General features: G+C 45.2%; 1 protein-coding gene across 2 annotated transcripts; it reads left to right on the forward strand.

Moving 5' to 3' along the window:
• Positions 1-13,000: 13,000 nt before the first annotated feature.
• On the forward strand, positions 13,001-26,601 carry MYOC (myocilin). Of its 2 annotated transcripts, XM_059079594.2 has the most exons (3): positions 13,001-13,629; positions 23,459-23,584; positions 25,209-26,601. In XM_059079594.2, exons 1-3 carry the CDS (start codon positions 13,116-13,118, stop codon positions 25,991-25,993), a joined length of 1,425 nt encoding a protein of 474 aa, XP_058935577.1. In that variant the 5' UTR covers positions 13,001-13,115; the 3' UTR covers positions 25,994-26,601. The 2 variants fall into 2 exon arrangements, with proteins under 2 accessions (XP_058935577.1, XP_058935569.2); XM_059079586.2 differs by lacking the exon at positions 23,459-23,584 and having other exon boundaries at positions 13,002-13,629.

Raw genomic sequence — 26,601 nt, forward strand, 5'->3', positions numbered from 1 at the left:
TGGGTCCCACAGCAGTTCCAGAATGCCACATCCCAGCCCCTCGTTAAATGAGAAAAGCAACCTCCATCTATTTAGGCCAAGTTTGTGTTACATGTAGATAAAAGGATTCTAACTGACATATATTGTTGTGAAGGACAAATGAGGTGTGTATGGGATTGTACTTTGGAAAATGGGAACCAACATAAACATTTCAGATACTAGCTGCTGGTCAATTAAATATAGAATTAATAGCATACAGACCGTCCTTATTTGGGATCTTTTTTCTCTCTCTAAGACTCTCATTCATCAAAAGTTTATATTACATTTCTTATACTCTTTCAACCTTTTTTCAGTTATTTACTACTGATTGATTATTTTCAGAAATTTTTTATGATTAAACCAAAGTATACTGTGCATTGCAATTTTTAGAAAAGAAATAAAATCAGTTGCCTTATTCAGTGAAATGAGTGTTGTAAACAGTACCATACCTGTATCATTAAAAGTAAGATTATGGGGCTTCCCTGGTGGTGCAGTGGTTGAGAGTCCACCTGCTGATGCAGGGGACGTGGGTTCGTGCCCCGGTCCAGGAAGATCCCACATGCTGCAGAGTGGCTAGGCCCGTGAGTCATGGCCGCTGAGCCTGCACTCCTGGAGCCTGTGCTCCGCAACGGGAGAGGCCACAACAGAGAGAGTCCCGCGTACCGAAAAAAAAAAGAAAAAAGTAAGATTATGAATTCCATTGTCAGATGAATGGATAAAGAAGATGTGGTACATATATACAATGGAATACTACTCAGCCATAAAAAAGAGTGAAATACGCCATTTGCAGCAATGTGGATGGACCTGGAGATTATCAAACTAAGTGAAGTCAGTCAGAGAAAGACAAATACCATATGATATCACTTGTATGTGGAATCTAAAATATGACACAAATGAACCTATCTACAAAACAGAAACAGACTCACAGACATAGAGAACAGACTTGTGGTTGCCAAGGGAGAGGGGGTTGGGGGAAAAAAGGACTGGGAGTTTGGGATTAGCAGATGCAAATTAGTATATATAGGATGGATAAACAACAGGATCCTACTGTATAGCACAGGGACCTATATTCAATGTCCTGTGATAAACCATAATGGAAAAGAAGATGAAAAAGAATATATATATATATAAAACTGAATCACTTTTTTGTATACTAGAAATTAACACAACAGTGTAAATCAAACATACCCCACTACAATGAATTTTAAAAAGAAAAGAATTCCACTGTCAAAAGCAAAGATCAGATTGCCAGTATCATCTCAATCCCAACAGTTGAGTCAAACCTCTTTAGGAGGGTGGTGCCGCCAAACAGTCCTAAACTATTTCTCCGAGAACATAATTTCCTGAGCTAGCAATTCTCATTCCACTTCCCTAGATGAGAAGTGTTGAAAGCAAATGCTGATTATGATTTGAGGATGTAGAGCCCCACATTTATCATCATTCTTTACAGGGTGTCTAAAGAGAAAAGATGAAGACTTTAAACAAGTCTGTAACCACAGAGGCTCAGCTTTCTCACTTTAATATGGGATTGCAGTTGAGGTATTTATCTACCTACCCTGAGGGATATCCTTAAGTGTCATAGTAATGTAAATAAAGTCTTGGTACTTACTGGGTGCTCCTTAAACAGAAGCTTGGCTTGCATACCAGGAAAGGCAACGACCTCTGCATTCCTGAACATGGAAGCTCAGATCCCCTTTATTTAAATCACCCTCATTGGGTGATCTTGGACAAAGCCTCACATTTCTCATCTGTAAAATATCGTGATAATAATAGTACCTACTTTATAAGCATGTTGTGAAAGATTAGTGATGTAATCCTGCTAAAGTGCTTAGCATGGTCCCTGGCACAGGGCTATGTTTAACAAGTGTCAGCTGTTATTATCATCAGTACTTACCTTTCTGCTCTGTTGGTGCTTTTGCTTTAGCATATAAAAACATCAAGTTTTCTTCCATCTTAAAATAAAGTAATAGACCTTAGATATTACCTCTTATTTTTTCACCTGTTCAGTTAATTCTTTTCTGTTCATATCCCCCCCCTTGCCCCTAGCCACATACACAGAGCCTAGGTGAAGGCAGAGTCAGTCCTGCCCACCTGACCACAGCCCAGGGCCAGGGCAAGCACGAAGCACAGGGGAAGGACAGGAGGATAAGAGCCAGAGGGTCATCGCTCTGAATCTTGGCTCCACAACTTTCTAGGTGTGTTTACCTTGGGCAAATTTCTTGCCATCTCTGAACCTCAGCTGCCTCGCCAGTAAGTTGGGGATGTGAACATCTGCCTTGCAGGACTGCATGCAGTGAGGTTAAAACAGATAATGCAAAACAAAACAAAAAAGGGACTTCCTGGCGGTCCAGTGGTTAAGACTCTGTGCTTCCAATATGGGGGGTGCGGGTTCAATCCCCGGTCAGGGAACTAAGATCCCACATGCTGCACAGCATGGCCCAGAAAAAACAAAACAAAAACAAAAAAAAAACAAAAACAGATAATGCACGTAAAGTACACAGCACAATGTCTGGAACATAGCAGGCACTCAATGAGTGGTTAGATATAATTATTACCTAAAATATAAAGCGCATTATAACTTGCAATCTATATCCGTAGCTATAGGGAAGAAAGAAGGAAAGAACCAGCTAAGACAGAGGAGGAGCAATCAGAGGGGCACAGGAGACCCAGGGAAGATCGGTGTTGCTACAAAAGTGAAGCAATATTCCAGAAAGAGTACACAATCAACATTACATGCTGTAAGGATAGAAAAGAATATAAAATCTTTAAAAAAAAGAAGAAAAGCAACGTTATATTTAACTTGGCTGTGCTATGTTCTTAGTTTTATTTTTTCTTTGTTTTTGTTTCTAGCAGATTTACCTTTTTATTCAGGCTTCCTGGTGCTAATAGTAAAATCATTCTGACTTCCCTGAGCACGGGCTAGCTAGATTTTGTGGAAACGTTGTCTGAGAGATTGGGAGCTTGTTTAGGAAGCTCACTGGACCTGAAATACAGCTACAGATAACCTGCAAGACACATAATTCCCAGAAGGATGCTCAGGGGTCTTTGACATGAGGTCCTTTCCTGATTTGCCACATTCGGTATTTTTTCACTTTTACATAGGGCAAAAAGCCACAGGAAGATAGCTCTTTCTTTTGCGTCCCCCTCCTCCCTCCCCAGAACATTGGATATAACCTAGCAGCACTGGGTTTTTAAAGGACAAACTGTTCTCCCTTAAACCCAAACTGCCAACTTTAAATGAATGTGTGTGTCTGCCTCCGTGGCATTCTTTCATCATTCAGTTTTGCTGGTGGCAGATCACAGCTCCATCTTTAAAAATAAAATATATTGTAATAGTTTCTTAATTAAAAACCCTTTGAATCATGCTTACTGAAATCTGTTACATGGATTTAACTGATCGACAGGGAAGAGATTTTCTGTTCCCAGTGGAATAAAAGGATTCAGAAAGGAAATGAATGGTTGAAAGTGTTCCCGTAATGAAATCCCTCTCTTTAAACACATGTCACACTGAGAAATTATTGACTGGTAAGTTTACTTAACTTCACTCAAGTAAGAAAGAACAAACCGGTCACTCAGGGAGCCCAGGCCCTGGGCAAGAGGTGGGTGCACATCCCAGCTCCCATACTTACCAATGTGTTTTTCTTTGAGACTCAGAAACTGAATTTATTCAAAAGTCATGTGGGGAAATTACTAAGCATCTAATAGGGTGGTTGAAAGTATGATTGCACCTAGTGTGTGATACGGGCCATTTTATCAGGAAATGATTCTTAACCCTTGTATCATCCAGTCTCATAAAAAGAATTCAGGAGAAACTTTCATCCTTATGGAGCCCCTTTGCTCCACTAGAGGTACAGTTGTGTGATAACGAGCCTTAAAAATCCTGATGCTGGGCTTCCCTGGTGGCTCACTGGTTGAGAGTCTGCCTGCCGATGCAGGGGACACGGGTTCGTGCCCCGGTCCGGGAGGATCCCACGTGCCGCGGAGCGGCTGGGCCCATGAGCCATGGCCGCTGAGCCTGCATGTCTGGAGCCTGTGCTCCGCAACGGGAGAGGCCACAGCGGTGAGAGGCCTGCGTACCGAAAAAAAAAAAAAAATCCTGATGCCATGCTCTAAAGGTTCTTGGTCTAATTTGGCATCTGATCTTCACAAGAGCTTTTTCTGAAGCATTTTAAATCCAGAGAAACTGAGGTATAACCATTTGACCAGTGCCCCAGGGACACAAGGAGTGAACAGACCAGGTGGAGATTTCTAGGTCCCATCTTTTTTTGCTGTAATATACTGACTCCTAAAGAGCAGAAATATAAGGAATAAATAAAAGATTGGAAGAAGCTTAAAAAGATTTTAAGATAAGTTATTTAATAATCACTTAAAATAAGTTCAGGTTGATTATTAATCTTAGACTAAAAGCAATACAATGGGAATACTTCAATAACTTTTTATCATTGTCTATTGAAAACATTCTGCTTTTCTGTGAAAGTAAAGTTTATACTAATTACCTGCCAGGAAAAAAAATCAGTATAAATTTAATATAGATCAGGGCTAAAATTGTTTAACTTTTATATGATTTCCATGAGGTGGAACAGGGGGTGAGTAGAAGCATGGGAAAATATGGGAGATGCTGTGGTGCCAGTGGGAGGGTGGTGCTAGACTCTATAACCCATTCATGGATTGACAAGTCAATTTCCACAGTTTCCTCCTTTGTAAGATGGGGTTAATGGCACTTATCTCTCAGGATGGTCATAAGGTTCAAAACAAAAATGAGTTGGTAAATGTAAAAATATGTTTACATACAGAGGTACTATTCAGAGAAATAAGGCAATATTTTATCTATTTATAAGTGTTCTCAAAAGCCCACAGATTTTGCTCATGTGTTTTTACACACCAAGCTCAGTCCATTGTGTTGCTCTTGTGGCATGGAGCTCCCTGAGACTCTCATCACCCCTCCACTGAGTACTGACCATTTATTTAATTAACAGTAGATCAAGAACCACCTTGATTCCACCCCAAAGATCACAAGTGGATTGTGCTCCATCAATAATTTATAAACTTTCAGTGTATGAGAAGCCATATATACATGGCTTTATATATACATATAAAAACTGAATCACTGTGCTGTGCACCTGAAACTAATACAGTATAAATCGACTATACTTCAATAAAATATAAATTAAAAATAAAATTAAAAAGAAGCATGTTTTTCTTCTTTGAAGCAAGCCATGAGAACTCAGCATTTTCCTACAGAAAAATGTAAATGATAAGTAGAGGCCCCCCAAACCCATAAAAGTTTATGTTACCTATGCTCTTACTATTGGCTATTGTGTACCCAGTTTTTTTTCCCTCTATGTGGGTGAGGAGGGAAGTCTAAGTCATCAGGAAGTTGTCTCTGTCTTCCCCTTAACCCCTAACTTTGAAATATCTGTCCCATGCCTAGCACAGTCTTGTGCAAACAGGACTAGACGTCCCTAGAATATTTATTAGATGAATGTCCCACCATGTTTCCTTCCATGGTAATAAATATTGCCTACACACGATGAGGAAGAATTTACTTTGGGGGCACTGAACTAGAGTTGCTAGCTATCTCTCATCAACTCACATCTCCTTCTAAGGGAATCTTTTTTGCCAGTAGGCTTTTCTTTTCTTTTTTTTCTTTTTAACATCTTTATTGGAGTATAATTGTATTACTACGGTGTGTTAGTTTCTGCTTTATAACAAAGTGAATCAGCTATACATATACTTATATCCTCATATCCCCTCCCTCTTGCGTCTCCCTCCCACCCTCCCTATCCCACCCCTCTAGGTGATCACAAAGCACTGAGCTGATCTCCCTGTGCTATGCAGCTGCTTCCCACTAGCTATCTATCTTACATTTGGTAGTGTATGTAAGTCCATGCCACTCTCTCACTTCGTCCCATCTTACCCTTCCCCCTCTCTGGCTTTTCTATTCTAAATAGTCCCCTCATCCCCACCCCCACGCAAAAACAAAACAAAAACCACATAATTAAATGGATTGAAGTTGAGTTTCTGTCCCAAGGGCAGAACTTCTATGGACCACTGGACAATGTCCAACTGGTGTGGTCAGCTTGAATGAATGAGCTCAGCCAATCAAATCTCTCAAGAACATGGTCTAGGGGACTTCCCTGGTGGCACAGTGGATAAGAATCCGCCTGCCAATGCAGGGGACACGGGTTCGAGTCCTGGTCCGGGAAGATCCCACATGCTGTGGAGCAACTAAGCCCGTGCGCCACAACTACTGAGATTGCACTCTAGAGCCCGCGAGCCACAACTACTGAGCCTGTGTGCCACAACTACTGAAGTCCAGGCACCTAGAGCCCGTGCTCCGCAACGAGAAGCTACTGCAGTGAGAAGCTCGCACACTGCAATGAAGAGTAGTCCCCGCTCACCGCAACTAGAGAAAGCCCGCGTGCAGCAACGAAGACCCAATGCAGCCAGAAATAAATTAACTAATTAAAAAAAATAAAATAACGTGGCCTGGGAAACAGAGACTGAGTCAGTAAGCAGAGCTGAAAGGCCCCGTGCTAGGAGGTAGGCTCAGGCCTGGGCTGACCATGGGGGACCAGATGAAAGTTGAAGTCAGCAGGAAGATACTGGTAGAGAACACAGCTGACACATTGAGAAGCAGAGCCACCATGAGTAAGATTGTGCAGCTCTTGAGAAGCAGGGAAAATAGTTCACCCGGTCATTTTTCAAAAGGTCAGTTTCAGTTTCAGTTTAGGAGAACACCTCATATTCTGCTTCCCTACCCATCACTCCCCTCACACACATCCTTTTCTTTTTTCTTTTTTCCTTGAGGAAACTTGAATGGGAATCTGTACCTTGAAACTGAAACAGGAGAATTTCTGTGCTCAACCTAAGGAAGAGTTATACCCTCAGCCCTCAGGCAGCCTCTGGAGGAGTCTTGGATTGCCCTGAGGGTTAGTCCGGGACTCCCCAGTAACACTGCAGGCCACAGAGCAGCTGCTCATGTTTCGGCTCTGGCCTACACAGTGTAGGACACACAATCCCACTCTATGGAGTGAACCCAAAGCAGATGTCCCCGTATATGTTTGGGCAAATCTAGTCTTCAAGTTGCCAGTCAATAGAATGGGTAGAGGGGAAACATCTGAAGAGCATTTGTAAAGTTCATTCCTGAGGTCTTCCCCGCAACACCATTAAATTTAGAAATTGGATGGAGTGGGAAGGCTAGTATTCAGGTCCTAGTCCCATTTACCAGCTCTATGATCTTGACTGAATCAGTTAATTCGCAGTTTAACTCTGATCCATAGTTTCTTCATTTGTAAAAGAGGAATTATGAACGTTGCCCAGCTTACCTCAGGGTTATTGTGAGAAGTTAAATAAAACGAGGTATGTGAAAGTGTCCTGTAAACTTTTCGGCCCTTATTCAGGAGGTATATGTCTTTGGCTGAGTGATAAAGAATTGAACAAGGAGTGTCAGCTCCAGGGAAGTGCTCAGGCTATATCTGCTCTTGTTTTTAGTGTCTGATGTTCCTCCTGACAGAAGCTGACCTTCAGGAAGAATGAGATTCCATAAGGTAAGTCCATTAAGGTGGAGCTAAGAAAATAAGACCCATTCTGAGACTTGTCCATGTGAAAATTCCAGGAGAGCAAATAATAATGGAAAAGGAAGTTTTCCCTTGTTTTTAACTTCAGGAAAAGAAAATGATGAGAATCAATAGTCAATGAGTAAGGAAAACAGCTCAGAAAAAGACATTTCCAAACTGATAATTAAGTACCTGTTCCTTAGGAAGGAACTTCCGTGGAAGCTTGAAAAAAAAAAACGGGAAAAACATAAAAAGCATGATCTGATCAGATCCCAAAGTGGATCCTTATTTAAAAAACAAAACAAAAACAGACAGTTTCACTGTGCTCAGGAATGTAGGGCAAGAAAAGGACAACAAAATTCTCCAAATGCAGGAAGCAAATGGGGATGGGGCAGGCTTTCATAACAGAAGGTGATGAGGTAGTTAAACATGTTCATAACATCTCCCTGTATCAGGAGACACAAACAATTGACTGGGTTAAGTCAGGCTTTTAAGGGAAAGATAAAAGAGCAGAGAGTAAAACAAAAGACTGTTTATAGACACCTAAAACATTGAGTGTATTCAAACCAGCAAGGTCTGATGGCAGGGACCCTAAATCTTTTTTAAAAGTCCAGTTTTCTTAAGAAATCTCAAGAAACTCTCAAAAGAGAACTAATTTTAATTATTCTAAATAAAAAATAAATACAAATATGTGGCATATAATTAATTTAGACAAGGCTAACAATTTTGTAAAGTCAGGCATATAAGAATACTGTATCCAGCTTCTGATTGGTTAGAAATCATTAGAAATCACTGTCCTCCCAAGCCTAGTTCTTCTACCCTGATCTATCACAGCCCTTGTAACACAGGCCTGATGCTCTTTTTCAGACTGGGCTATTGTTTGGTCTTTCGTAAGTGTCTCACTTTTTCTTTCTGTCCTTCGTTTCATATCTCCATATCCCACCCCCCAATCCCCTATAGAAATCCTAGCCATTAACAGCTGGAAGAAAACCAGCTTAACATGCCATATAATAAGGCTTCATGGGATGTTCATGGCACTAGTGGTAGAATCTGTAGGATGAAAATTGCCAACAAAGTTATTGTGATAATTTAACTGTGGTTTGACACTATCTAGATGCTAGCATTATATCTGGAGCTCTCAGAACTGCCACGAGGGCTGTCCCTATATACATTCAAGTCTCATAAAAGCCTTCCTCTCCAGGCAGGGACAAGCTCCTGGGCTATACTTTGTAGCTGCAGCTGCTGGGTCCTGCCCTTGTGATGCCCCAGTGCCCAGGACCAGCTCCCATCCGGACAGCACCGGACAACCCCTGGACAAGCGCTGGATGGAAGAGAATGTGCAGGACTCAATGGCTTAAGATCCACACCCCCGCCCCCACCCCCACTCCACCCCCCCCCCACCCCGGCCGCTTCCTGCTTTGGGTCAAAGGGTGGTGGGAGGCAGCCACAGAGGAAATAGACATGTTTAATCTGAAAGTGATTCCGCATGCCTTGTCATTAGACACAAGGTACACTGAAAGAACCCAAGGCAAACCTATAACCAGTCACAACCCGAGGACCTGAGCGATTGTTAACATGTCATCTCTTCAGGTCCCTTTATAGATGCATCTCCCCTGTGAAGCCCCCCACCCCGTTCACGAGGGACACCCACCTCCCCTACGCTTCTCCAGCACTTAGGTTACTCCACCAGCCTCACCCAGCGTTACAGCCTGAGAGATCCTTGAGGATGGGGTCCACCTCCTACATATTCCTGTGTGCGCCACAGCCCTTAGCACACAGTAGTAGGTGCTTAATAATGAATCACTTCAATGATGAACCACCCGGGAAACAGAGGAAAGCTGCGGGGTGGAGAATGGTGCCTTGAGCTCCCTGGTTAAGACTGCGTCTCATCAGTCCATTCCCTGGTCCTCATTTTCATGGTAGTAAGTTACCATTTTAATTCACCAGTGTTTTGTAGTAAGCCTCCTTATCTGTAGTGAAGTAAAGGCATACAGAAAATAATCCCAGTTGAGGCTATGTGTGTACGTCTGGGGGAGAGGAGGGTGCCCCCAGCAAAGGCTTCCTCTCCAGCTGGGAGAACCCTGCTGGCAGACCCCAGGGTGGCGCCCAGAGGGTCCTGAGCAGCCCAGAAGATGGCACCATCCATGGCTTTACTCTCATGCCTGAGGGCTCTTTTGTGTTCTATTTCTGCTCGAAATACGTACTCATCCACGAATCCACTGAAAATGTATTGAGCGCTTATATCTGCCCGACCCTGGGGACAAAATGGTGAGCCAAGTGGTCCCAGCTTTACCCTCATGAAGGTTTCAGTTTCTCGTGGAAGAACTGCAGAAGAAAACCAGTAGCCAACCAGCTTAAACCCCAGGCTAAAAGAACGGAAATAAACACAACCTCGAAACGAATTATGTAACGGATGCTCCTTAAGCATGCCGCTCCCTCGTGCCCCCTGCTGCCCCCATCTTGCACGGAGGCCCCAGGCCAGCGCCTTCCGTGCCTGTTCCGGCCACAAACCTAGCTCTGCGGATGGCCGGACACACGCCTTTCCGGCTGCCGGGAGCATCTCAGCTGGAGACTGCCTGGCTCCAGGCTCCGGAAAGGAAATGCAACTGGAACACACAGTCTAACGGCAAATCTGGAGTGGACAGGGTTTCGTCAGAGGGAAAGGGGTCTCCATGTCCAGGGTTCCAGGAGGTGGAGACTGCGGGGAGTCAAGCGCTGGCGCGGGGAGGGTGGTAAAAGGCAGAAGGGTGAAAAGGGCAGGAGGAGGCCGACCAGATGTTTATTGCTGTTCACGGGGCTGGAAAGTTTGCTGTGTCTCCTAGTGAGCCATTTTCTCTGCTTTTAGGAAAATAACTCTATTTCATGAAAGGATGCAGTTTTGTAAAATCAGCTGTGAAAACTCAAGGGTATGCATGGGTTTGCTTCACTGAAGGCCTTTATTGAATGGGAATCTAGGAAGCTAGCTCATTGCCTAGAGCGGTGATTCCTTGAAGAAGTGACTGGAGTCTTTCATGTATTCTGGGCAGTTAGTGGGCCCTTGGGTGGACTAGGCTTAGGCGAGAAGACAGAAAACCCTGGAATCTGGAGACCTCAGTTTTCTTTCTGGTCCTGCCACTCATTGGCTATGTGACCTTGGGCAAGTCCCTCTCCTTTCTCATCTGTAAGTGCCCTGGTGGCTCGAGCGTTCCATGAGGGCTTTGGGAGGGAGATGCTAATAGGAGCGGGCAGCAGACAGAGCTCTGGCAGTGAGGTGTAGTAGGGGTCGTGATGGCGGGTCAGAGGAGGAAGGCAGAATGTGAGGGCCTGGTCAGTCCTTATCATATCCAGCTCCAGGGAGAAGATGGGACAGTGAACCACAGTGATAGAGAAAAGGTCAATGAACCCAGCAGCCACATTTCTTTCCCTAAGCACAGTGGCATTTGCCAGTAACCATGAAGAACGTTGAGAATGATTGCTTTTGCCTGGCAGTCAAAAACTGGGTTGGTTCAAGCAAAAATGCCAGGGATTGTTAAACTCTTCACCCCTGACTGGCACCCACACAGCTCAACAGTGACTAGCCTGCAGCTTAGGGGAGATAAAGGAAAAGAGAGGGATAAAGTGTGGGTGAAAAAGACAAAAATTCACTAAAGGGCATTGGGGACTGACTGGAAAAGCCCCGGAAAATACGGATTATGTGCTCCTTGATTATCCGAGGCAGTGCTGTATCACAAAAAGGAAATCAATATAAGGGAAGTCAGAAAACCTGATTTCTAGTCCTATGTTATCCTGAGCAAACTGAAGGCAGTAAAATTACTTACGTTTCTCTTTATCCAGAACTCTTTTCCTCCATGGAGTCGGCAGCACGGGAACGATCTTAGTCCTTTTAACAGAAAGAGAACATTCCTGAGAGTGAAGCCAAACAGATTTGAATCGGTTCTTGCTGACTATAAAATATTTTTTAAAATCATTTTGGTAATGTTTATTATCTGACTCAGGAACTGAGAATAGTACCCTTTAGTCAGCAGTAAACAGACACCCAGTTGTAAGTGTCTCAAGTTCAAGTCTAACTTTAGAACCAATCAAATAAGAATAGAATTTTTAGAGCAAAATGTATTTTCTCAATCTTGAGCAGAGTCTGCCAGGGCACATCTGAAATATTACATTTACTTCAAAAATACTGAAGATGTTGTTGGTATCAGACAACATCAATTGTTTAAATGCAAATGTTATTTTAAAAGTTACCTATGAGGCTGCTGCACACGTTCTGATTTGCATGGACCTCTTCTTGGCATATTTGGTGGGGTTTTTTTTCTCTTTAGATTTATTAATATAAAGCAGGGATTATTAACCTAGGGTCCAGAAAGCTCATGAATTTGGATGGAAAAAAATTACATCTTTATTTTTACCACTTTTGAAGTAAAATTTGGGTTTAACATTTCCATCCATATGGATCTAGCCATAAATCCAAAGTTGTGTTAGCAGTACCTGTAACTTTGTCACCACCAATAGAGATCACAGACATTTCACATTTCATTACAGTTGTTGCAGTTAGCATGCAATAGTATTTACATGCAAAACTACTTTGAAATTAGATACCCCCCTGCTAGACCTTGTTTTTAAGACATTAATAAAAAGGACATGTATATTTCAATTTAAAAAATTTTTTGATAGTAGTATTTCAATATGTTTCCTTTGCAATCCTATATATTTTATACATTTAAAAACATCTTCCTGAGGAGGCTTCCACAGATTTCATCAGTGAGATCAATGGCATTTGCATGCCCGTGCACACACGTGGTGAGCAATAGTCTAGAGGCTAGCACTGACGTTGGTGCCTGAGATGCAAGACTAGAATCAGAATGTCCTCCCAAAGATATACCCACGTTTGTTTTAAAGGGAGGGGCAGGGGAAGAATTCTGCTTCTAACTGCTTTTAAAGCATTGCTGCTCCCTTAAGCCTGGTGGCATGCTGCCCTTGTATCCTGCCTGGCTGTTATTCATCTCTGTCATTGCTACAGGGACAAAGGGACTGTGTCTTAGGTATGGCTGTATGCCCGTTTTCTAGAACAGTGCCTGACACAGAGCAGGTTCTCAATAAAGTTTGCCGAGTAATGGAAATAAGAACTAGAAATAAATCCTTGTTGAAACTGACACACAAGTAGTCATACTGGATGAGGTGGATATGTGTGAATGTATGTGGGAAAACAGGGTGGGGCTATAGGGACTGTTATGGGGATGTGGGGTGCATAAAGTGGGACATTCTTTTTTAAAAGAAATTCAAAACAGACTTCTGGAAGGTCATTTTCTAAAACTCTTGCTGGCAGTGTGAAAACAGCCCCCCCCTTGTGCACGGCCTCACCCAGCCTCACGTGGCCGCATCATCCTCCCCCCACGCAGGGCTGCCTCCCCCAGTATATATAAACCTCTGTGCAGCCAGGGCAGGAATCAGCCAGGCCACCCAGCCAGACACCTCGTAGCGCAGGGGAGAGTTCCAGAGAGAGCCTCGTCCAGTCGCTGCTCTGGGGGCTTCTGTGCACGTTGCTGCCACTGCAGGCCCGAGATGCCAGCTGTCCAGCTGCTGCTGCTGGCCTGTCTGGTATGGGGTGTGGGTGCCAGGACAGCCCAGTTCCGGAAGGCCAACGACCAGAGTGGCCGATGCCAGTACACCTTCAGTGTGGCTGGCCCCGATGAGTCCGGCTGCCCCGAGCAGGGCCAGGCCATGTCAGCCATCCAGGACCTGCAGAGAGACGGCCGTGAACAGCGCGCGGCCATGGAGTCCACCAAAGCCCGGCTCAGCTCCCTGGAGGACCTCCTCCACCGCCTGACCTTGGGCCAGGCTGCCGCGCCCTGGGATACCCAGGAGGGGCGGCCGCAGACGGAGCTGGAGTTAGCCTACAGCAACCTCGTCCGTGACAAGTCAGCTCTGGAGGAGGAGAAGAGACGACTGGAGGCAGAGAACAGGGATCTGGCCAGGAGGTTGGAAAGCAGTAGCAAGGAGGTAGCGAGGCTGAGGAGGGGCCAGTGTCCCCAGGCCCGCAGCACCTCTGAGGACGTGCCACCAGGCTCCAAGGAAGGTAACACCATGGGGTGAAGCTGGCACGGTTCACGGAAACCTGTTACAGGCGGCCAGGCCTGTCCTTCCTGCCCTCTCTTCTCTCCTGGAGACCACGCATCTAGCGTGAGTCAGACAAATTAAGGAGGGCAAAGCAATCACTTTCACATGTTGCTAGTGAGTTACCTCCCGAGAGTTCTGTTGAGGTTCGTGGTTCTGAGTTTTTTTTTTTTTTTAATTTTTTAAATTTATTTTTTGGCTGCGTTGGGTCTTCATTGCTGCGAGCGGGTTTTTCTCTAGTTGTGGCGAGCAGGGCCTACTCTTTGTTGCGGTGCGCGGGCTTCTCATTGCGGTGGCTTCTCTTGTTGCAGAGCGCGGGCTCTAGAACGCAGGCTCAGCAGTTGTGGCGCACGGGCTTAGTTGCTCCACAGCATGTGGGACCTTCCCGGACCGGGGCACGAACCCGTGTCCCCTGCATTGGCAGGCGGACTCTCAACCACTGCGCCACCAGGCAAGCCCAGGTTCTGGGTTCTTGTGCCTACCCATGACAGTTTTCACAATCCATAGCAAAATGAGAACTATAAGGACCAGGTGAGATGCAAATATATATGATCAGTAGAAAGTTGCCAACTATCCTTTTTAGAAAACTGTCCTTTTGTGAATCTTTGTTCAGAGATTGTTGACGCTTACCTTTTGTTGTTAAAATGACCTCTGTTTATGAGATGACAATAGATTTATGAAATGATGATAGGTGGTAGGGGTTTTTTTTAAGTGTCCTTCCTTGGCAAAATAAAGAGGCAGCAACCCGGTGTGGGTTCCCTCAATATGTTGTTTTGGAAATTTTCCTGCTCTTGGTCCAATCTGAGAACCTCTGCTTTTAAGTCACTTTGAAGTGGCTTTTGCTACCTGAGATGTCATTCTGTTCATCCTGGTCCCTGCAAGGTGAGTCCATGAGTGTACACTGAGGGAGGAGAGACACTCTTCCCAGTAGTTGGGAAAAAAGTATTTGTGTCACTTTTTGTGAAACGCTGCTCCCAAATATTCACTGTTTAATAAGTTTTCCAACCATGAGGGAACAAGCAAGCAAATGCAGTTAGGGGACTATTAGTCAGGGCTCTTCAAAGATGTCAACATCAAGAAAGTTAAAAAAAGGGAGCTGGGGGTGGGGGCCTCGTTTTCGATTAAAGGAGACTATAGAGATGTAGTAACCAAAGGCAGTACATGATGCTGGAGTGGCCCCTGCATCCACGGGGACAAAGTTACAAGGGACAGGTTTGGGATCCTTGAGGAAATTTGAATATAGACTGCTTATCAGGTTGTGTTATTGGATTCGTGTTCAGTTTCTTGGGTGAGATATGGTATTGTGGTTATGAAGAATATCCGTGTTCTAAGGAGATACATACTCAAGCACTTAGGGATGAGGCATCAGAATGTCTACAATTTACTTTCAATGGTTTGAAAAGACTGTAAATATATAAAGAGTGAGAGAAAGAAAAATGATACAAATGTGACAAAATATTAGCAGTTGGTGAATCTGAGTGAACGACACATGGGGGTTTATTGTACTGTCTGTCAACTTTTCAAAAGCTTTGAAAATCTTCAAAATAAAATGAAGGGAAATTATCTTCTAAAGAGGTTCTGCATGAAAGGCAAAATCTGCACAGATGTGACACCAGAAAACCCAAGGTCCATGCCTGGGTGTGACCTCGGGCAAGTCGTTTAGTCTCTGCACCTTGGTTTCTCATCCATAACGTGGCAATGAAAATTCCTGTTGTGAATAACGATTTTTGTAGGATTCAGATGAAATGACTCTAAGGTATAAAGGATTTTTAAAAATCCTGTATTGATAGAGTTGGGAGAGATCCAATTCTAAATTTTACAATGAAGGAAAGTAAGGTCACAAGATGCCAAGGGACCCCAGGTTGAACAGCTGATCAGTAATGATGCTGAGACTTGTTGAAATTGAGTCTTTGAGCACAAATGAAAGAATCATTATATCATTATTAATAGAAGTGTTAGGAGGCATTACGTATTTCAGACTGTTAACTGAATGAACAGAACCCATGAGAGAGAGACACAGAGAGAGAGAGAGAGAGAGAGAGAGAGAGAGAGAGAGAGAGAGAGAGTGTGTGTGTGTGTGTGAGAGAGAGAAAATAGAGGAAACATTTTTTTGTATTGTCTTGTGGTCATTTAACAAGTCTTTGAGAATTTATTCAATGTGTCCTCTGATTTTATATACATATATTTTAAAATTTATTTGTTTTATTTATTTATTTTTGGTTGCATTGTATCTTCATTGTGGTGCGTGGGCTTCTCATTGCGGTACACGGGCTTCTCATTGCGGTGCGCGGGCTTCTCATTGCGGTGGCTTCTCTTGTTGAGGAGCACAGGCTCTAGGCACGCTGACTTCAGTAGTTGTGGCACGCGGGCTCAGTTGTTGTGTCTCAAGGGCTCTAGAGCGCAGGCTCAGTAGTTGTGGTGCACGGGCTTAGTTGCTCCGCGGCACGTGGGATCTTCCCAGATCAGAGCTTGAACCCGTGTCCCCTGCATTGACAGGCGGACTCTTAACCACTGCACCACCAGGGAAGCCCTGATTTTATATTTCTTTTTGTCCTTTCCAGCTGCTCTACTTTTGAAATAAAGACAACAGCCCAGTATAGTGAACTACAGACTTGGAAGCTCTTTTCTAGCAGTGGGTTTTTCGTGAGCAGGAAATAACATTAGTACAAGAATGTATAGCTGGAAAGGGGGCCTCGAGAGCATCTGATGCCTCTGGCTTATTTGTGCAGGTGTGGAACTTAGGCCCAGAGAGGTTGCTCAGAGGTTCCCTGTCAGCAGCCCTCTAGTGGCAGAGCCGGGACTAGAATTCAAGCCCCTCCCCCGATGTTCAGTGGCTCTTCAGGACCCTGACGTGACCTCTAGTTTATAGAACCTGAAGATGAATGACAGCAAAGTTACATTTAAACAGTAGGGAAAGAACGCTTGGAACAAAAGATGTGCTTCAAGGTCCTAGATGTGAGAGTCAAGGGGTGTTTTGTGCGGCTGGGGTTCAGGTGTGGGTGTGCTTTAGGCAGGAGAGGCGGTAACTGCGGAAGGAGGGTGTGGGACTGAGGGCTCAGTGAGGCCGAGCGGGCGGAGGAAAGGCCTGAGGAGGTGGACTTTTCCTGACGCCACCTGTAATTCAGATTGTCACCACCATCTTCTTTATTGTGTAGTTATTACATAGAAAAAACATGTCCTTAGAATCACGGAAGTCACTTGTTTATACGTGTGTGTTTGTGAGAGTTGAAATAATATATGCATATAAAATGTTGTAGTAATAATTCTGTAGTGAAATGTATAGAGATCTTTTAAATAATCTTTTAAATGAATAGAAAATACAGCTTACCAAAAGAGAAACTAGAGTTGCTTATAGTGTCACAAGAGAAATCCCACCTTCCCCTTTGTTTCTCGTCTGCTTTGGACTCTCAGAGAACAGAACCTCGGATGAGGGCTTGTGTGGGGCAGTGGGGGAGGGCCCTTCTCCAACTGGTCCCCACGGTGGGCAGCCAAGGCTGTACCCCACCAAGACTTCTGAGAAGCTGTGTAGAATGCAACAGAGAAAGGGAGCATTCCTTCCCAGATTCGATACTCTGTTGGCCAAGGATCATTCCATGGGGTATATCGCACTTCCCTGATCCACAGATGTGAGCGCCAGGCTTGTTCTTGCAGAGGGTGACAAAGCAATGGCTACAAGAAGGTGGGCAAGAGATGCAGGGAGGGACACCAAGGTTGCTCAACACAAGTGCTGCAGATTTCATTTCCTCACCTATAGGATGGAGAGAATAATCTCCCCAATTAGAAGTAACGCAGGAAAGCATCCCGCACAGTGCCTGGCACTGAGTGACCACCCAGTAAATGGATTATAGCTACGAAGGGCTTCTTTTGCTAGAGCTCCACTATTGTTTAAAAATGTCATTTATAGGGACTTCCCTGGTGGCGCAGTGGTTAAGAATCCATCTGCCAATGCAGGAGACAGGGGTTCGATCCCTGGTCTGGGAAGATCCCACACGCCTTGGAGCAACTAAGCCTGTGCGCCACAACTACTGAAACCCGCGTGCTCTAGAGCCTGCACGCCGCAACTACTGGGCCCATGTGCTGCAACTACTGAAGCCCGTGCACTCTGGGGCCCACGTGCCGCCACTACTGAGCCCGCATGCTGCAACTACTGAAGCCTGCGTGCCTAGAGCCCATGTGCTCTGCAACAAGAGAAGCCACCGCAATGAGAAGCCTGCGCACCACAATGAAGAGTAGCCCCCGCTCACCACAACTAGAGAAAGCCTGCGCACAGCAACGAAGACCAAGTGCAGCCAAAAAAAAAGAAAAAAAAATGTCCTTTATAGATCAAAATGTCGACGTATACATGTCATTTCTGTAACATGCATTGATTCCAGAGACAGTATATGTTGGAGCAGCACCCAGGACAGTAGTCTGCTAGCTAATCTTCACCTTCTAGAGTATTCATGACAACCTGTGATTATGTTGGCACCCTTCTTTTTCTTCCTCCTCTTCATGTATGTAATACTGACCTAACTTTTCAGGCAGTGATAGAAAATAACTACAAAAATCATTGCAATGTCATTGCTTATATATCTACATATAAGTGTATATATAGGACAGAGCATGAAGAAAATATTTCCAAAATTTTATAATAGACATGAACTTCTCAACCGCAGAAGGACTGAATTTTCATAGAAACAAACAAAAGCCCTAAAAATTTTTAGCTGTCTGATACAATACAGTCCTTAATCTTTTCATAACCTCTTTTGTTTTTCTCCCACATTCAGAAGGAAATTTGAGTGATTTTGAAACATTCCAGAGAAATTTTAGTTTTCTTACATTTTTACTGAGGATCATTTCATTTATAGTTTGAGCTAAGAATTCTGAGGCTCAGAGAAATTGAGTAATTGCCCAAAGTCACACAGCTGGTACATGGCAGGACTGAATTAGGAAACTATGACTTCTGGAGCAGCCAGGCCCCTTCACGCAACGGCTTCCCTGCCTTTGGGCTCTGCATCCTCTCCCACAGGCTTTGCTTCTCACGCCAGGCGACTCTACTCTGGGAATCTGACCATTGCCAGGTGTTCCTGGCTGACACAGCCAAGCAGCACCCAGCAGATCTGCAATCCAACCATCCCACCTGCCAACTGAGAACTGGCCTTACAGTCATTCTGGAAGCCATTCCCTGACCTTACGTTTTATTGTGATTCTTGTTTACTCCAAAGAAAGCACATGAGGTGTGGTTCTTGCAAAGGGTTTGGAGGTTAGGGGGCCAGGGAGAAAGACCCCTTGGTTAGAGCCCTGAGGACCTTGGTGGGGCCAGGAAAGGAACTGGGCACCAGCCAGGCACGTGTAGGGGAGGAAGAGCTGACGGGAAGATGTCTCTCTGGGTAAACCACCTGGGAGCTGTGTGTGCATGAGCCACCCACTGGAATCTGAGTCAGCTCCAGGAGTGGGTCACCCCCTAAAGTGCTGAGCAGTGTAGAGCCTCTGGTAGCAGTCTCAGTTCAAGCAGGAGACAGATACCACATAGCAGGTTAAGTCAGGGATGTTCAATATAAAGAATTAACTGATGAAAGAGCAACTATGAGATAAAATAAACCCCACATGGCACCCTAGGGCTGAGGGAGGGTACAGAGGAAGGACAAACTTGGATGGGTTTTCCGACATCATTGAGGAAGGTGGGGTTTAGCCCATCAGAGAGCAGAGACGCTGGCCGGTTAGCCCAGGCTGGAGGTGGGATGGACATCTCCTGAGTCTGGGAAAGGCTGCAGGAGCCCTGCAGAGCCAGCGTAGGGGCTTGCAGAGGTCTGCAGAGCACGGGGGTCCCCATGCAAGGACTCTGGGTGCGGTGTTGAGAGGGTCCTGGAAACGTTGTGGCCAGGCTGAGGCTGCAAGGTCACAGAAGAACCACGTCCTTGGCAAGTGCCTGAGGCAGAGCTCCACCAGATGTCCTCACACTCCTGCTGCCAGCCCAGCCCCTGCGGGACACTGCAGGAGACTGCCCCCCCACCCCCGCACTGTGTCCCTCTAGCGCCCTCTACTGAGAAAGCCTAACATCATACTTTAAAGGAGAAATGTCTCTTTTTTTGAGAGATCATCTATGGAAGGGTGCATTCAGCACTGACAGGCAGTACATTTATAACTGACCCACATCCCCACCACAGGGTGGAAAGGTTCACGACTGCCATGACCATGGCACACGTGGGTTCAAGTCCTAGTCCCACCACTTACCAGCTGTGTGACCTTGGGCAAGTAACTTAACCTCTCTGAGCCTCAGTTTCCTCTTCTGCAAAACGAAGATCATAATGTTCCCTCTTAGGACTGTTATGTGGAATAGGGGTAATGATAGCAAAAGCCTAGCATAGGACCTGGCTCATAGGAGGCACTTAGTAAGTGGTGGCAATAGTTAAATTAGGGGCAGACTGCTGTTCTAAAGCCTTATTCTATTTCTCTAAAACTTGTGAAGGCACCAGATCACATAAATAATTTCTATAAAACTGCTTTGAAATGTAGAAAGAGCCATAAATACCTGTTAATCATCTCTTTTCACAAATAAGCTGTTTTTCAGTATTTCAGTGCCAGTACTTTAGATGTCTTCAATGAAGTTACCTGGGAAAATACCTGCTTGGATTTGTTTCCCCCTCACTTTTTTTAATTCCCTGTGGCTAAAGAGGACATTTTCCTTGCTTTCTTTTTTTTTTTTTTTTTTCTTTTGGCTGCACCATGTGGCTTGTGGGGATCTTAGTTCCCCGACCAGGGATCAAACCAGGGCCCCCCGCATTGAAAGTGTGGAGTCTTAACCACTGGACCACCAGGGAATTCCCGAGAAGGCATTTCCGCACCAGCATGTGGCATCTTAGTTCCCTGACTAGGAACTGAACCCGAGCCCCCTGCATTGGAAGCGTGGAGTCTTAACCACTGGACCGCCAGGGAAGTCCCCCATTTTTCTGAATTTTCTTCTCACTGACTTGCAGGTGTGTGTGCCTCTACTGAGAATTAATGGAAACAAAGTTTGAATTATCCTGAGGACCAGTGGTCTAAGGAAAGGTACAAAGGAAAGGAAAACAGCTCACCTCAGGGAATTCGCTCAGTGACATGACTTTGAGAACCGGCCACGCTGTATGAGCCTCTGGTCAGTGTCAGAGGTTGGGTAGGCAAGGCAGGGGGTGCTGCTTCTGACAGCCATGAATCAGGGTTCTCTCCTTGTGTTTTAGGCCTAAGAGATAAGTCAAGTGGTTGGGAGAGGCAGACAGAGGGCAGAGGCCTGGGCTTCAGGAGGCAGGGACGGTTGAAGCCAGCTCTGTCAGCCCCTCGTAAAGGAAGGGGCTTCCTCACACTTTCCTATTCCTGGCAGCACAGAAGAACAGGGGACCTTGGGCATGCTGTTCCTCTCGCATGCTGCCCATGCAGGTCCTGGACTGGTCTGGTCTAGGGAACCTACATCTGACCTAGTAGATCAGCCTCTGCCTTGGGTACCCTCCTACGTCAAGGCAATCTTTAGAGGGAAGAACAGAGGAGTTTCCTCACCTCCACAGCTCTTCAGACAGGGAGGAGGAGATTCAAGAAACCAAATTAACTTCCCAGGACTTTCCAGCAACCATTTGGATGGTCCAACCGATCCTGGTTCCCAAAGTAGCCTGGAATGAACCCATGTTACTTCCTGGCCAAGAGGACTTTGCCAGATTATCCATTCCTAAAGGGAACCATGGACCAGCTGTATCTTATTCACCTTTTTTCTCCACATCTAGTCTTACACTTAATAGGTGCTCCAGAGGGGCTGGCTGACAGGATGGATAAACAGCTTCCCAAGGCTGCGGACACCGAAGACCTTCCACATTCCTAAGGGTACTCCCAGTTACCCCTGGAGTGTGGAGTGCATATCTAGGATGACCTCAGCTGGCTACACGTTTTGGCTTAGAGTTCATAACTGGTCACCTGGCCTAGTTTAGACTGAGGAACGTCCCAGGGTTTGAGCACGCACCCCCTCCAGGGCAGTCACACTCTCCTGGAGGCCAGCTGAACAGCTGCATGAAAGGCAGGGGTGGAGACTGCTGTGGGATCGGGAGGGGAGGTGGAGGAGCTACACCTGAAGGCCACCCCCAGCACCCTGGCCCAGCCCAAGCCTTAGTGCTTCTTAGCTGGGTGCTTTCCCTACCTCCTTACAGGGAGAAGCCTTTTCTAGGACTGTAGTTCACCTAAGCTGAATACCAGCGACTATAAGAGGGTACCTTGATTCCAGATATGTGAAAATGTGAAATAATGTGTGGCTGAAGATTGATGAAATGTGGCACATCCAGGAGGGTTAAGACTTCCATTGCCTGAGAGGTAAATTTAGAAGAGTTAAGCTAACAAGTGATGAAAGACAGAGAATGTCTTCCTGACTTTCTGGGCTGTGTGGGAGCCCAGCCTCAGGCATTGCCCTGACTGCCCTCCCTGCTATTCTGCTGGGCTGGGAGCCAGGTCAGACTGCCTGAGACGTTCAGCAAGAGAAAAGGCCGATGTTTTAAGCATATCTTTTTATCCTGACGCTTTGACATCTGGGTCTTGCTGATGACAGGAGGGACTGCCCCTCAGAAGGTTAGCCAATTTTTAAAGATAGTAAATGACTCACCTGTAAGCACACCTTTCATATGCAAATGAACCAATTCGGAGCCTACACCCCACCCCCTCCTCCATCGGGGTCTCACACTCAGGGCCACTATTCCCCTGCCCTGATCAATGGGTGTCAGGTACCAGACAACTAGGGACAGCTCCTACGCTTCAGAGCCTGCAGAAATTATTCAGAGCAGCCATTCCTAAACCTGCTTACCCTGCCTCACTCATTCCTTCCCATGGAAATCAAAATAAAGCTCTCACCCATATTCCCCCTCCCTCCTGGTGAACCCTGGTGCTTCACCCTGTGGCCCTCTATGGGGTGGTGTCCCCCCTCTTCTAGGGATCAGTGAGTATAATGAGCTATCTCTTTAATGGCAATTGTCTCTTGATCTGTTGGCCTCACGATACCTGAACCATAATCCAACCTGCATTTTAAAACAGCTGCTCCTGTGGCTGTGCTTTTTCCTTGTATTCAAGGGCTGCTGTATGCCATAATCCTAGGTCAAAGTAGCAATGTGTGATACACTGTGATGACTTAATGTCTCACCAATGTCATCCATACCTCTTCCCTTCTCCATGGCTCAAACCGTCCCCCAAATTCCTGTAGGAATCCTGCACACTCTCTTCCTTGTCTAAAATGGTCTTGGAAAGGGATCTAACAGAATATTTCAGCCGAGCGTGTTAAAGCTTAATATGTTACTTCTTACGGGAACATTTGCATTATGACAGGAGAAAAAAACACCTAAGTCAGGCAGAGAATTGTTAATTGCTGAATTTCTGGCATCCCAGAAAATGCTAAGGTTTTTCTCAATATCCCTGCATCAAACCTCACCTACTCATAAATCAGACCTTCTAGTGGGAATTATTTTAATTTTGTACAAGCTTACTTTGTTTTGAATACTCTACTCTGTGCTAGGCACATTGCTATGCAATTGATTATTTGTGAGCTTTTTATTATGGAATTTTTCAAACATTCACAAAAGTAGAGAGAATAATACAAACCCTAACATATCCATCACCCAGCTCCAACAGTTGTCAGCATAGTCCAATCTTGTTTCATTGTCCCTCCTCCTCCCTGAACCCCATTTATTATCTTAAAACAAATCTCAAACATCGTCATATCTTTGGAAGCCTATTTAAATCCCATTCTCAACATGGTCTATCCTTGGGCCTTTTTCCTCACAGTACAGTTTTTCCTCTTTCTTTTAATATAGTTTCTAAATGGAATTTGGAGAACGTGGACTTTCAGGAATTGAAGTCAGAGTTAACTGAGGTTCCTGCTTCCCTAATCTTGAAGGAGAGTCCATCCGGTCATCCCAGGAGTGAAGAGGGAGGCACTGGTATGGAGTTAAATTTCTTCTCTTCTGTACCAATGTGGTCTTTATCTGTGTCTAGCTCTGCATTCAGAGTTGCTCAGCTCACTATGGGGGAGGGGGGTGGACAAATAACCTCCCTGGGAGCAGAGGCAGGAAAGGGGAAGAGAAACAGAACCCCCTTTCTGCTCCATTTCCAGGGCACCCTGGCAGGAAGATGGCCTTTCCCTAGCAAAGCTCTGTATCTAATCACCTACACTTGGGATGGGGACTGGGCTGCACTGAGGGAAGATGAGAGATGTGTTTGTTTCACCCACTTGGTTGTCATATAGAATTGATTGCACCTGAAAAACAACATTTTTCAGTAGATCCTTCATATCTTTATCTTGGGGCCAGACAGACACCATGGACCATCCCAGCATAGTGTCTGTTACTAAAGGTATCTTTTCTGAACTTTGGGTTAAATACCCAAAATACAATTGACCCTCTGAAAGGTGTTCCCTGAAAGCCTGACTTGAAGACAAGGACTGTGTCTTTCAGAGACAGTGACTATCCATGTTGTTGACAATTATTGCTAGTACAGAAGGGCATGCATGAGGATGGAGAGTTTTGAGATATTCAAAATATGATTCTCTGAGATATGGGCAACAAAGAGTTTCCACTTTCTGTAAGGAAATTGAGATGCCCATTAAAATACAGAGATTTGGGGCTTCCCTGGTGGCGCAGTGGTTGAGCGTCCGCCTGCCGATGCAGGGGACACCGGTTCGTGCCCCGGTCCGGGAAGATCCCACATGCCGCGGAGCGGCTGGGCCCGTGAGCCATGGCCACTGAGCCTGCGCGTCCAGAACCCGTGCTCCGCAATGGGAGAGGCCACAACAGTGAGAGGCCCACGTACCGCAAAAAACAAAACAAACAAAAAAAAAACCACAGAGGTTTATTGTGATTCGATCAAATTTAAGTTTTCAACCAACTCTTCATTTAAAAAATCATATTGAGATTTTATTATATTAAAATGATGGCTGAAGTATGTGGTCCATTGGGGAAGGGCTTGAAAAATTTGTTTCACAAAGATTATTATAATGACTTGATTATTGTCTCATTTTTTACAATGAAATAAATCAGACATGAAAGTCATAAAGAGTAATGCAATGAACATCATGAGATGTTGCCCAGCTTAAGTCAAATATATTCACAAATATAGTGTGAAGCCCTCTGTGTAGCATTCATCTTTACAACTGATACCAAGTAGAAGTATTTATTGAAAAAAATCCACGTATAAGAGGACCCATACTGTTCAAACCCATGTTGTTCAAGGGTCAACTGTACTTTGATATCACATAGTGATCATAGAATATTTACTGGGCATTTACTCTATACCGAGCATTTAACATGTATAATTACATTTAAAACTTACCACAGCTCTACTACCCAAAACACTACTCTTATCTCCCCTTACAAATCAGAAAACTGAATCTTAGAGAGCAAAGGAACTTATTGAAAGTCACAATAAGTGACAAAATAAGGTGATGCGTGGCAAAGCCTGGTTTAAACCCAGACGGTCTGTCTCTGGGGTTCTCACTTCTACCGGCTCTGCCATGATTCCACATTGTGGAAAGATGGTGGCTACATGGTGTTTGTTTTAATTCACCAGGATGTGGAGAACTCATTTGGGTAGGAGAACCTGTCACTCTGAGAACAGCTGAAACACTCACGGGCAAGTACGGCGTGTGGATGAGAGACCCCCAGGCCGCCTACCCCTATACCCAGGAGACCACGTGGAGAATTGACACAGTGGGCACAGACGTCCGCCAGGTTTATGAGTATGACCTCATCAGCCAATTCCTGCAGGGCTACCCTTCCAAGGTGCACGTGCTGCCCAGGCCGCTGGAAAGCACAGGCGCCGTGGTGTACCAGGGCAGCCTCTACTTCCAGGGGGCGGAGTCCAGAACGGTGATCAGATACGAGCTGTACACCGAGACGCTGAAGGCTGAGAAGGAAATCCCTGGAGCTGGCTACCACGGGCAGTTCCCCTATTCCTGGGGCGGCTACACAGACATCGACCTGGCAGTAGATGAGACAGGCCTCTGGGTCATCTACAGCACTGAGGCGGCCAAAGGTGCCATTGTCCTCTCCAAGCTGAACCCAGAGAATCTGGAGCTGGAACAAACCTGGGAGACTAACATCCGTAAGCAGTCGGTCGCCAACGCCTTCATCATCTGCAGCACCTTGTATACCATCAGCAGCTATTCACTGCCTGATGCTACTGTCAACTTTGCATATGACACCGGCACCGGTAGCAGCAAAGCCCTGACGGTCCCATTCAAGAACCGCTACAAGTACAGCAGCATGATCGACTACAACCCCCTGGAGAAGAAGCTCTTTGCCTGGGACAACTTCAACATGGTCACCTATGACATCAGGCTCTCCCAGATGTGAAAAGCTGCCAAGCGCTAGCAGAAAAGGCAGAAGGAAATGATGTTGAGGGTTACTGAGGGGAAAGCCAGCCAGCCAGCCCATGCCCATGCAGCTTTTCTAGCTTTCCAAGCTTGCGTTAACCCAGAGGAATGTGCATGGTCACCATGTCCAACTGGGCAGGAATAACAGTCTGGGGATTTAGATGATTCCACATTATAATAGATATTCTTTTCTTCTGTCAGCTTTTAAAGGGATATTTAACCAAAACAGTTTAAGTTTTCTGGTGATTTGAGGCAAAAGCTATAATGCGTAGTAGTTTCTTCATGAAAACCACAAAGCTTTTAATAAATGGCCCTCAATGGCTAAATAACATATGTTTGGAGAATAGTTTGGGAAAAACATGTTTCCCCTCGTGGAACCTGTTCCATGCATCGCCTGCTCTTGCATGTTGCCTGGTTACCATGAGCTATAATAACAAGCAGCACTTCTAAAGGCAGAGGAACAGCTTTGCAGCAGCGCTGAACATATATAAAATGTGTTTACTACAGTTGGCTTCTAATGCTTCAGGTGGGATCCAGCTGGATATTACAGCAACTTTGCCCCGTGAAATAAAATAATCTTACACAATA

This window comes from Kogia breviceps, chromosome 1, assembly GCF_026419965.1.
Source record: "Kogia breviceps isolate mKogBre1 chromosome 1, mKogBre1 haplotype 1, whole genome shotgun sequence".
Taxonomy (NCBI): Eukaryota; Metazoa; Chordata; class Mammalia; order Artiodactyla; family Physeteridae; genus Kogia; species Kogia breviceps.

Excerpts from the sequence above, each read along its gene's own strand:
- MYOC (XM_059079594.2), top strand. The coding sequence starts at position 13,116 with ATGCCAGCTGTCCAGCTGCTGCTGCTGGCCTGTCTGGTATGGGGTGTG. Across the intron at positions 13,630-23,458 it reads GCCACCAGGCTCCAAGGAAG|TTTCTAAATGGAATTTGGAG; the intron begins GTAACACCATGG and ends CTTTTAATATAG. Across the intron at positions 23,585-25,208 it reads GAGTGAAGAGGGAGGCACTG|GATGTGGAGAACTCATTTGG; the intron begins GTATGGAGTTAA and ends TTAATTCACCAG.